Source organism: Antechinus flavipes, chromosome 3 (genome assembly GCF_016432865.1).
Source record: "Antechinus flavipes isolate AdamAnt ecotype Samford, QLD, Australia chromosome 3, AdamAnt_v2, whole genome shotgun sequence".
Taxonomy (NCBI): Eukaryota; Metazoa; Chordata; class Mammalia; order Dasyuromorphia; family Dasyuridae; genus Antechinus; species Antechinus flavipes.
Genome location: NC_067400.1, coordinates 501,560,522 through 501,574,114, shown reverse-complemented (window position 1 = coordinate 501,574,114; position 13,593 = coordinate 501,560,522). Strand labels below are relative to the sequence as shown.

General features: G+C 31.4%; 1 protein-coding gene across 1 annotated transcript in view; it reads left to right on the top strand.

The window, feature by feature from the left end:
• The window catches only part of GUCY1A2 (guanylate cyclase 1 soluble subunit alpha 2), a 423,060-nt gene that overhangs the window by 392,046 nt on the left and 17,421 nt on the right, over positions 1–13,593 (top strand). Inside the window, exon 7 of the mRNA XM_051986919.1 lies at positions 2,201–2,355. Within this exon, the coding sequence (XP_051842879.1) occupies positions 2,201–2,355 (155 nt within the window). The remainder of the gene's footprint in view (positions 1–2,200; positions 2,356–13,593) is intronic.

Genomic DNA, 13,593 nt, shown 5'->3' with positions numbered 1-13,593 from the left:
ACTAATGAGGGATGAGAGCCAAGGGTAGTGTGAGACTCTGCTTTATTATAAAGACTTCAAGTCCTTTTATCTCCTTGGTGCTTGCTAGTTCCTACATCATACATAAGCACAATGTAACCTATAGTAAATATATAATTCTCTACAGGAAGCTACATGTAGATATATTGTGTGCATTCTTTTCCTAATAGGGATATTCAAGGTACTCCCCTCCAAGGTCCAGTATGCCTCTCCTGGGAACTGCCACATTTCTTCTTCCGGTGGGAACCCTATCCTCCCAATGCCATCTTGTGCACCTTTATAAGGCTATCCTCAGATTATCTAAGCCATGTCCTGTGTGATATCCGAGGCTGGTGGGGGATTGGCAAGTCCTCTTACAGACAACTCTGAGATACCACTGTCAGACTGGCTAAGGTGACAGGAAAATTTCATGATGAATGTTGGAGGGGATGTGGGAAAACTGAGACATTGATACTTTGTTGGTGGAACTGTGAACAAATCCAATCATTCTGGTGAGCAGTTTGGAACTATGCTCCAAAAACTGTGCATACCCTTTGATCCAGCAGTGTTACTATTGGGCTTCTATTCCAAAAAGATTTTAAAGGAGGGAAAGGGACCCACAGTACAAAAATGTTTGTGGCTGCCCTTTTTGTAGTGATTAGAAACTGGAAACTGAATGGATGTCCATCAATTGGAGAATGGCTGAATAAATTATGGTATATGAATATTATGGATTATTATTCTCTAAGAAATGATCAACAAGATGATTTCAGAAGACCTGGAGAGACTTACATGAATTGATGCTAAGTGAAATGAGTAGAACCCAGAGATCATTATAGTCGGCAACAAGACTATACAATTATCAATTCTGATGGACGTGGTTCTGTTCAACAATGGGATGATTTTAAACCATTTCCAAATGTTCAGTAATGAAGAGAGCCATCTACACTCAGAGAGAGGACAATGTGAATTGAACATGGACCACAACATAGCATTTTCACTCTTTCTGTTATTGTCTGCTTGCATTTTTGTTTTCCTTCTCAAATTTTTTTCTTATTAGATCCAATTTTTCTTGTGAAGCAAATAAATATGTATACACATGTTGGATTTAATATATCTTTTAACATATTTAAAATATATTGGACTACCTGACATCTGGGGGAAAGGATGGGGATAAGGAGGGAAAAGGAACAGAAGGTTTTGCAAGAGTCAATGTTAAAACAACACATATGTTTTGTAAATAATAAGCCATAATAAGATAAATTTGAAAAATAAAGAGAAGATAAATGTTGCAGTAGATAATGTGCTGGTCCTGAAAACAAGAATATCTTAATTCAAACCAAACCCCAAGCACTTACTGTCATGGCTCTGGGCAAATCACTTAATTTCTGTTTTCCTCAGTTTTTTCAACTATAAAATATGTATAATAATAGCATGTATTGTCCATGGTTGCTGTGAGATTCAAATGAGATAATAAATGTAAAATGTTTAGCACAGTGCCTAGCACATAATAGACATTTAAAATGCTTATTTCCTTGTAGCTCAAATGGTACTTCATAATGGACATATCTGGATGTCCCTCCCTCAAAATTGCTAATACAATCTCCCAAACATACCCTTGTTTCATTGTTGTTGTTGCTTTTTTTTTTTTTGTAATAACACTAATGAAACCATCTTCTAAGTCAGAGAAACATTTCACTCTGAGTAATTTCATTGGAGAAATTACTTACACCCATGAAATCACAGATCTTTTGAAGTATTAAAATATTCAAGAAAAGTAGGGTAATTACTAATTACTTTTAGGTTCTTAAAAACTACCATGGGGTCTTTCCAAAATGTTAGTCTTCTCCCCATATTGAAGCTTCTGTGTATATATTTGGTGTATACTTATATATGTACATCTGTATTCTTTGATAGAATGTATGCTCCTTGAGAACAGAGATTGATTCATTTTTACCTTTCTATTTTCTGTTCTTAGATCAGTATTTGCCATGTAAAAGGTGTCTAAAGTAAATGTTTGAATTTGTTAACTGAAATTAGGGAATAACTGAATTTGAGGAACAACAAAGATTTTTTTCAGTATTATTTTCAGTAATTATATTTCTTATTCTAATGCTCACAGAGGAAAATGTAAATTTACATATGTTTTCTCTCTCTCTCTTTCTCTCTCTCTTCTCTGTATGTATCTATCTCTCTTATTCAGATGAGGATAGGGATTCACTCAGGGTCTGTCCTGGCTGGAGTTGTTGGTGTAAGAATGCCAAGATATTGCCTGTTTGGAAACAATGTCACCCTTGCCAGCAAGTTTGAATCAGGCAGCCATCCACGACGCATCAATGTTAGCCCGACAACTTACCAGTAAGTGTGACCAACTCACCCATCTGGACCAGGGTAGTTCCTCAATCTGCTATCCTGCTCTCCATAATACTCTGAATCCATTCCTTCTGCTATTTTACAGGTTGATATGAATAGATCAACCCAATGTTTGAAGAACAAAAATTCTGACAAACTTTTATTAACATTCAAAAAAGACAAACTGGAAAACTATCTTGGCACAGACCTAAACATAAGCTTGTTATTTATTGTTTGTTTTGTTTTTGGTGAAGCTTAGATATTTATGCTAAAGATGAGCACATGATTGTAGATGTCAGAGCCACACTAGGAAACACAATGGAGGAAAAGAGATTCTAGACTTAACAAATGGTTTCCAGTATTTAGTTCAACATTTTAATAGATGTTTGGTTGAGGATGGGCTTTTCTCTCAATCGATGTAGATTTTAAGTCCTTGTTGCCTTATTTAATTATTTGTCAGAAATGGATGAGGCTAAAAAATTCATCAGACTATAGTAAACTTGAAGGATTGTTGCCAAACTAGCTTTGTGATAACAGAAATCTATTTTATCACTAGATGTCTACCAGAAGCTTCCCCAGCCTCATAGGACCCACCAGTGCAGAAGTTCTATTTGCATAGCTTTTGGGAATGTAGATTTATCTCTATGTTAACACATATGACCACGTTTATTTGTTTTCTTCCTAAAAGGGACATTAGAGATCATTTAGTTCAAACCCTCATTTTATAATTAAAAAAAAAAAAAACCTTTTGAAACCTAGAGTGATTAAATGATTGACCCACACACAGATCCTTTGAATTTTAATGTAATTCATTTGATTTAAATGTGCCACATTTTTTGTATTGATATGACATGTTACTGAAACATCTTAATGTTAAAGGAAATGAAAAGCACAAAGATAGAAAAGGGTGCTTGTAAATAACTAACCTTTTGGAGAATATCTGCAACTAAGTAATGAATCCTATGACATTTGGGGGAAAATGAATGCCGATTATTATTTTAAAGATGTGTGTGTGTGTGTGTGTGCGTGTGCGCGTGCATGTGTGTGATATGTGTGTGATATATGTATCCTTACATATACATAAATATGGTTCCGCTTCAGTTGTTAATTTTTTAAAAGACCAATCAGCAAATATTTGTTAAGTACCTTGTACCAGGCAATGCTCTAGGTGCCAGAAATATAGCACCTTTCTTACCTTCAAAAAACTTACTTTCTGTTCATTTTACTATAGAATAGGATCTGTTTGGAGGATTGTTTTGGTTATTCAGCTGTGGCAATTCTATTCAGCTGTGACAGTCATTTAATTACAACCATACTTTATCTAGCTTGTAACTCTTAATTTCTAATTCTCAAAAAAAAAAAAAAAAAAAAAAAAAAAAACCTACTGAAAAACCAGAGCCTTTGAACATGAAAATTAAAAAAAGAAATTTGGGATAATGAACAAAAGAAAAATGGTGGAGTTGTGTTGATACATTTTGTAAGACAAAAAAAGGGAAGTAAAACTTTTTTTTTTCTGGCAAACTCCAGATTGCTTGCGTATAAAGAGGAGAGCAAATAGAGGGTATGCTTTAAAATAACATTAAAAATGACATTGTGCTCCTCTGCATTGATGAGTCTTTTTAGAGGGCAGTATTGACAGTATGCTTCAGTCATTTTCATTTTGGTAGAACCAGCTGGCAAAGATTTAAGGAAGCTAAAGTAATGTCTTTTTCATGAAGAGACTCTAGAATAATATTGAAAAAAGTGATAGTATAGAATGTTTCTCAATCCTTTTTACATGGTGGCTTTTTTTAAAAAAAAGTTTTTTTAATGATTTTTAAATCATTTTTGATTTTTAAAAAAAAATGTGAGACCTTTGTTCAAATATCAAGCAATAGCTTTAGTTATATTTTCCATTTGTCATGGTACATAGAAAGCTATTTTTTCTTTTTACTTAAAGAATAAAGTTGAGTTATGATAGCTAATAAGAAAAAAAGAGCTATTCATATTTATATGAAAAGTATGAAACATAAAATAGCTATAAAATGAGATAATCAAATTAAAGTTATTGATGGGCTGATAAAAGTAATAGAAAGATTTTGAAACTTAAAATTTTCAACTTATATATCAGAGCTTTAGCAAGGCTGCTTGGACTACAGAAGAAAGTCTCTCAATTTCCACAATGAATCCCCAGTTACTTTACTGCTAATTTTTTTTAACTTTTCCAAGCAACTTTTCTTAACTCTAATAGTAACCCACCCCCTACCATGAAGCAACCCAAGCAGGTATTATCATGCTTTTTGTTTTATTAGATATGAGGAAACAGGTAATGTGATCTTATCAGTGGTATTCTCGAATCAGCTCATACCAATTTGTGAGATAGTTGTTAAATTTTCAGTGCAATTATTTATACCTCAAAAATTGGCAGCCACAACAAATCAAGGTTTTGTTAATAATCTAGGATTAAGGAAATGATTGATAAAATATTAATCATGTAGATTAAAGTAGAAAATTTGTTATGCCTACTCCCCTTTACACACCAAAAACAGGTCATTAAACATTTATGATTATATCCCCATTTATAAACCTTAAACCACACAATGAATAGACACAGAAATGTTCACCCCTTTGGTCTTCTGGGCTAGATTTTTTATATGCTTACTTTGTAGGTACTGTTGATTTGTTGCCTTGGCCCAAGACAGAAAATTTGAGCACCTATTCAGAGCATGATTGTTTGGGAGCTTTAAAATTTATAATGGCTGTTTATAGACTCTGCTATAAAATGTGATTTAAGGTACATGAAATTCTTTGCAAACATTATATAATTTGAACTTCATAATGACCCTGAGTAATAGTTATTCTAGATACTATTATATCCAATTTACAGAAGCGTAAACAGGTTCAAAAATGTAACATGCCTTTGTCTAAATAGTTTGAGTGACAGAAGCAAAATTTGAACCCAATTCTTCCAAACTCCATGTTTAGCTCTCTCTCCATTATACGGGGCAATCTTCCTTGACCTGGGAAACTAAATGTAATAAGCAATAGAATGCTTAAATATAAAAATAATGACAATTCATTTACAATAGTGATCTAATGCCATTTAGAAACTTGGATATTATTATTTTCTGATATAAATTCAAATTTTGTTTCTACCAGCTTTCATTATTCAAAGGTATAATTAAAAATGCTCACTTTTATATGTTTTCTTTAAAAATATTTTACTATCCATTCTATGAATTTCATCAATAAAAATGCTCTAGTCTCCATCCTAAAAGATGATTTAACAGTTTAAAAATATCAAAGATACAATGTCCCTCCTTCATTTCATTTTCTGTAAGGTAGAAATGTAATCCATATCTTCTGGATGGAAAGAAATATGATAGATAAAATAGCACTTCTTAGGAAAAAAAATAAGAAATGGAAATAAAAATGAAACTATTAGGCTTACTAAGATGAAAAACTCCATTTCCTTCTGTTAAAAAAAAAAAAAAACAACTAGATAATGCATGAAATAGGTAATATTACCTGGACATTTTGAAATTTCTATTTAGTTTTTTGCTAGTATGAAACTGCTCATTAAAAAGATAGGTTGAATCAAGAGAATGAGATCTTATCTTCTCTACCTTGCTTGCATCTACATTTGATTACAAAAGCACATTTTGGTCATTTGGTTTTCATTTGTTTAGGCACAAAAGAATATTTGCCAGTGAGCTCTGTTCTCCTTGTATTTTATTCTAATTTCCCTTTGTCCTCATTTCTTTTGACATTCCTGACTTTTTTTTTCACTTTTTTTTTTTCCTTGTGATTTTGCCTGTAGTCAAGTATAACTGTTAAAACATGTAAGGTATTATAGAAAATTGAGGCAATGTTCTGAATTCATTCAGTTTAAAAACAAAATATACTTGAAATATCTGAATAACTAAAGCAAAACTATCCTGAAAAAGAATCAATGCCTGAATGAAGTGAAATGAGTAGTCACTCTATTACCTCATTTTATAGTCAGATGACTTGCCTTGGATTTTTTTCAGTTACCTCTTAAATCTATGTTCATGTTCTGAGTTTTCTGGATTCTTCAGAACATTTTCTTTCTAAATTTATCCTAAGGGATGTTTTGTTTTGTTTTGTTTTGTTTTGTTTTTCCCTTGGAGAAAAAATGTTATGTTTTCAAATGCCTATACGTGTGATCAGGTGACAAGATATTATAGTGGTGAAAAGGTCAGCCTCAAAGTCCAGAATAGTTAGGTTTGAGTCCTGTTTGTAAATTCACTGTGTAATTCATCTCAGTAGTCTCAGGGAATGCTATAAGACCACGGAATACTGTAAAATTGCTGACTTTCTTGGGTAGAAAGCGTTTCTACAGTAGGAATCCTATACCTCAATGAAAAGCATAGATCGAAATAAGAATAAGCATAGATTTCAAATAAGAAAAGTAAGAAGAAAATAGTCAATAATCAAAAAGCCAACACAATAACAAGCTCATACATCCTAAAGTCATGCTAATCCTACCTCATCTCCTTTTTATTTTTTGATATAGTAACATGACTGATAGATCAGAGAGATATTATACTCATAGTTCATTAGATTTTAGCAAAGCATTCACAAAATGGAGAGATGACATTTTATCAGAGTAAAATTAGCTAGATTTGAAAATGATTGAATGACCAGACCTAAAAAAATATTGTGAATGTTTTATATAAGCATGGAGATGACTCTCTCTCTCTCTTTTCATTCTTTGAAATAGATTCTGATTTGTAAGATACAGTTATTTTCACAGTGATTTCTTTACAAATATATGAAATGAACATGGCAATAAAAAATGAAAAAAAGATGCCCTTTCACCACGATAAAATGTTACCACTTGAACATACTTTTTAATCTAGGGAAAAATAAACCAAAAAAAAAAAATCTCTAGGATAAATTCATGATTTTTCTAACAGGAAGCACAATATAGGAGGAAAATATGTGTCATGCTATGATATTTCTTGTTTCATTTGGGCACATGTTAAAATCCAGTACACCAACTGAGTAGGAATAGCATTCAATTTCTGTGATAAGAAATGATTTTAGAGAAGGTAACGATATTAGAACCCTGAGGTGGGAAAAGCAGGCAGAAGATATTGTTTTCAATGAGGAATTAAACTCTCAGGTAGGTAAAGTGCATCTATGGAAAAGATCCTATATTCATTTTTTAGAAGGATAGTAAGTATCTTGGCCATACAGAGATCTTCTGAGGATAGAGGACCATTGGGAGTTTCCAGCTGATAGAAAATCAGGAGACACTAAGTCCAAAAGTGGCAACATTATCTATGGGATAGGCAAATGATAAACTTGAAGGCATAGATTTGGACAGGACCCCTGTAACTTGGGAAACTATATCTCTTAAAATGCAATATTGGTTCATTTACGAATTAATATCTCAAGGTGGTAAGTCTAATCAGAAAAAGACTCCTCAATGGCAGATAAAATTAAATAATCAGGCAAACAAAAGGGGAAAAAACAGTAAATATGATACATCCATTGTGCTAACAGATGGTTGTGAAAGAAAAAAAAAAGAAAATCCCTTCTCTAGAAGCTTTATTTTATATGACCTACATAGAGAGGATAAAAGAATGACATGTATATTTTGAGTTATTACTCTTCCTTTTCTCTCCTCCATTTGACCTCTTCACTATTCTTTCCCCAAGTTTAAGGTATATCTGGCTTATGACAAGTTCCATCTTGAATGTATCACCTTTATATTCATCTTTCCCCTCTTCCTGTTCTTATCTGTATGCCTGTTGATTTAACAATGTTATATGAAACTACATTTCCAATTTATGCTATTTAAAATACAAAATAAATTATACATATTACTTTTTAAAATAATATGGAAACACATAATTTTCAAGTGGAAGCCTACATTTCCAAACAGTTTAAAAAAGGAAATAAATTAGAAATGAAAAAGAAATAAATTAAGAGATCTTAGAAATTTGCCTCTGTTATAAAAATGCATAAGTAAAGACATACAAAAGGAAAAATGAAGAATTGGAATTAAATTTTCTCTATTTGTTGATTGATTAAACAAAAAAAAAATTAGACATTCAATCATGATATAACATAAGATAACAGTAAAATTTCACAAAATTAAGAGGAAGAAAAAAGGAGCTAGCTGCTACAGAGTAAATGCTTGTTTGTTGATTATGATCCTCACCTGAAATGCACCATAGATATGATATAATAATACCACATATACATGTCCTAAAAAGCATGCTAGATAAATTCATAAAAGAAAAGGTATGCAAAATTATTTATATAGAATTACAAAAATCATAGATAAATTTAAGATTATTCTTTCAAAAATAAATTAATCCAATAAAAATAGAAGCAAAGCAAAGCAAAGAAATTACAGAGGAGAGTAGACTAAGGAAAAATATATTATAAAGACATCTAGCACCCATTGTTTGAAAACTATAAAGAAAATACTGATTTTAAGCATGACACAGTACTCTTCCTCTTCCTCTTCCTCCTACTATAATTACAATAGTTGGCATTGATATAGGGTTTTTAGGGTTTCAGAGTGCTTTGCAAACATTATCTGTTCACAGCAATCCTGAAAGGTAAGTGTTATTATTACTTTTCTATTTTACATTTCAGAAAATTGATGTAGAATTTAAATGACTTACCCAGGACCACAAAGCTGATAAATAAGTGAGATTAGTTTTGAACTCAAGTATTCCTGATTCCAAGCTTTATGAAAAAAGAAAAAGAAAGAAAGAAAAGAATGAAGGAAGGAAATAAAGAATATCCAAAAACACAAAAAGGGCCACACTAAAAATATAAAGAAGCACTATTATCTGCAATGGTCAAATGATAGGAGTTTTCTCCAGAATTTAAGGAGAAAAGAAGGGATAGCCTCCTATTTAAAGAAAAGATTTCCTTCTATTTGCCATGCTAACTTTAACAATAAAGGAAAAGAGAAACTAATGGTGTAAATATTGATAAAAAGGAGGTATATGTATCCCACTTTCTAGACAATATAGTGGTTTATATAGAAAATTCCAGATAATTAGTGAAAAACTAATCAACATGTTAGTACAATAAAGTAGCACAATACAAAATAAATGCCAAAAAATTATCATTACTTCTATGTAGTACTAATACAAATCAGGAAAAAAATTATGAGAAACTCCTTTCAAAATTTCTATAAATTGGAAAAGTCTTGGAATTATCCTGCTAAGTTATAATATTTCTTTATATAAATAAAGAAATATTTAGACAATTAGAATTTATTTTTCAGGATTATATTGTGCCAATACAATAACAATGTCTATACTATCTAAATTAATTTATTGATTCAATACTACAATAACCAATTGTCAAGGAGTTGCTTTTTTCAAATTGGAGGGAAAATTCATTTTGAAGAACACAATGTCTAATTTCTCAAAAGGTTAAAAATAAGAGAAAAAGATATAGACAAAGACATAATATTACCACATTTAAAATTTTAATAATAAGCAACAATCTTCATAATTATTTAGTACTATTCTTTAAAAATGCAAAAATTGTTCAGTGGACTAGATTAAACAAGACTTTTAGATGCAATCTTCAATAGCACTCTAACATTTAGTTAGCTAAAGAACATAAAATATGAGATAAAATGACTGTTTCATAAGAATTATTAAAAAAAAAAACCTAGAAGATGTTTTGGCAAAAAATAAATATTTTATTTTTTATGTAAAGCTTTAATTAAATGTTAAAAAGTCACATAACTTTGATGAAGGCTAATGAGAGGTGTTCTTATTATTTTTTACTAGTGGGAGACTTAACTAAACAAGGAATAATAAAGATAAAAATTAATCATTTTGACTACATAAAATTAGACATTTTTTTTTTTTGCAAACAAAACCAAACAAGCTAGAATAATAAGAAAAGCTGACAAATGGATCAAAATGTGCTTTAGTTAATTCGGATAAAAGTCTGACTTTTATGAGTAGTGTATATATTTATCAATTTTTTCCCATCACAAGAGAGGATAGAATATTGTCTGTGATGTTCTAGAGGAGATAATGGATAAGGAATGGATTTAACTAGTTGCTTTTAAATTGAATGGTTTATATGAACACATATGTATGACTCGAACCTCTCTGATCATATCCTTTATTATGACTAATTACACACATAACACACACACACACACATACACACACACACACACACACACACCACACAAACAATAACTTTACCAGACATTGTACTAAATTCTTTACAAATATTATCTCTTTTGATTTTCACAACCTAGGAGGTAGGTGCTACTATTGTCCCCATTTTACCATTGAGGAAGCTGAGTCAAATAGAAGCTAAGTGACTTGCCTCAAAGTCACACAATTAGTAAGATTCTGAGGCTACATTTGAATGACACTCTGAGATTCAGGAATCTATCCTGTGCCACTGTGTCACTTAGATAGATGTCTTAGAGATAAGAAGTCATTTTTGCCCTAGTTATTTAAAAGAAATTCTTTTGGATGGTTCTGAAATATAATAATTATGCATTATAAATTAATAGGATATATAAAACGATATATAAAATATTTTGTGCATTTTGTTAAAATTCTTGTTTTTTTATTTTAAAACAAAAAAAGCATAAATGCATTAGAAATATACATGCATAAACATTTTACATTCCTAGGTTATTTGAAACACTAGAGCCAAGTGAAGTTATTCTTAAAAATCTATCATTATACTTTCCATCATATTTGCTTTGAATTTGTGGTATAAAACATTTCCAAAAGAATCTTTATTAATCCAGACTTCTAGCTAGTGAATAATATTGCTATATATGTGTCTGAATCATTTCCTTCTGGAAGTGTTCTGCTATGTTTTATTTCCATGGGAAAGAGTGTGTTCTGTGCATGTTTCTATCTTTGACCAATAAATGTGATGATTATAGCCACCTTCATTCCCATTCATTCCAAAGGAAAAAGTTCTATGCATTACTAACAGTTTGTAAACATCATTCCACTGGACTGTGAAACTGAAGTAATGACTTATATTAGGGATAATTGGAGCAAGTTTTGAATCTGCATGAATAATAGAATGATTTGCTAGAGCAGAATTAATTACTCTCACTTATGATATGCCCAGAAAAAATACAAAGGGATTCTTTAATCATCCTGATGTGAAAATATACCTAGCACCAAAAGCTTTTTGTTTTTGTTAATCTGCAGATGGTCTTCTTTAAGATTTTATAGGCTGTTCATTTTTCATTTCATCAACTCTTTTCTAAGCTATGTTAAATACTAATCATGAATACTAAGCACAGAATCAGATAAAAAGTTTATAAAAAGATATTAAAGACATATGTATATATATGCATATATATATTAACTTTTTTCCTGTAAAGCAATATAATTCTTCATTTTCCTGCTCAATTCACAAATTTGCTAAACCTTCATCACTAGGCAAGATAGTGCTGCTGGAAGTTTTGAATAAAGTCTTAGCTATGAAGCATTTATTAGGCACTTATGATGTGCCAGATCTTTCTAAGTCTTAGGAATACAAGGAAATGCAAAACCAGTTCCAGCTGTCAAGGAGCTATGGCACAGTTTGAGAACAGTTTCTGGATAATGTAATCATTTAAAAAATAATGCCAGCATTTTATTAATAAAAGAATGGTCACTTTACCATCTTTTATAGACCAAACACCCATAATGGCCATGGAGTCACAGTTTATATCTCATTTGAAGAGTAGATGTTCCTGGGTGGTGTCAATCACTTCTGATTGGTTAACATAATGGGAGGTGAGATGCATTAAAATGAGGGTCTTCTTGACATACATGACTTAGATCACCCATATATTAGTCAAAGAGATGTTAATTTCCATAACACTGATCTTGACAATAGGGAGACTCAACATTTTTCCCAGATCTGTCTGAACAAACACAATGAGCAGGTGTATACTCAGTAGCTCAAATTTATAACTCCTTTTACTATTTCATCAGATTTTGGGTTAAGTAAATCTTTAAGGTAAATTTCTCAGACTGGTTGATTTCTGAAAGAGGAAGAAGAAAAAAAGGAAAAACCTTGGTCCTAATACAGCAACATTATTATTATTAAATGCAAGTTATTAAATGCAAGAGAAATATTCATTTTTACAGAGTTCATATTCTAATAGGGGAAGCAACATCCAAACAACTATCTACATAGAAGATATATACAGATAAGGGTAAATAGGAGTTAATTTAAGAAGGAAAACAATGGAGGGTATAATAAACATTGAGAGGGATTAGAAAAGACTTCTTGAAGAAAGTAGGTTTTAGCTAAGATGAACAAAGCTAGAGAATCCATGAAATGTGGAAGAAAATTATCCCAGATATAGGGGAATGGTTAATGCAAAGGTATTAGGAATCAACTGATCCTCCATTAAAGCTAAAAAGGACCTTGAAAGTTTTGAAGTTCAACTCTTTCATTTTGTAGATCAGAATACTGAGCTACAAAAAGTTTAAATAACCTTTCTATAGTAGGATCCTAGTAAAAGTATAAGGCAGCATTTGAACCCTTGTCTTCCTGACTCCAAATCTAGTATTCTACAAACAACACATACATAATACATTCAAATTTATACAAGGAAATCGATGTCTCTGACAATAGCTAATCCTCAAATTTCATATGATTAGCCCTATTGATGAATGCTTGCTACTTGGGTCAGAAACATTATCTACCAAACCCACATGGCTATTTAAAATGTTCTTAGTCATTCACCTAGAAACTTAGTCAGAACCCCAGACTGAAACTAAAAGATCAGGTTAAAATTGCCCTCTCCCAGATAAGATTTCTATCTAAACCACAGTTTTCTGATCATTATTGCTTCTCTGGCTGTGATCTCCACAGTACATGCAGATTTTAAAAGCTAAAGAAAGATTAAAAGGGAGTTACCTGAATAGTTTGAACAAAAACCTAAATTACTTAAATATGTGTTTCAGTCCTCCACTTCTCTTTGAATGAAGAGAAGAACAGAGTGTTAAACTTATTTATTTTCATACTTTGTAGGCTGGGTACACCTTGTGATGGTGTAGATTGCAACTCATCAGTCAATCAAACATTTATTGCACCTATTATGTGCCAAGCACTGTGCTAAGTGCTAGGGATAAAAAAAGAAAGACAAATTGACACTCTTTGCTTTCTAGGAGTTCACATTCTAATAGAAGAGATAACCCACGAACAAATAAATATGTATCAAGAAGCTCTATGCTGAATAAATGCAAAGTAGTCAACAGAGGTTTCTCA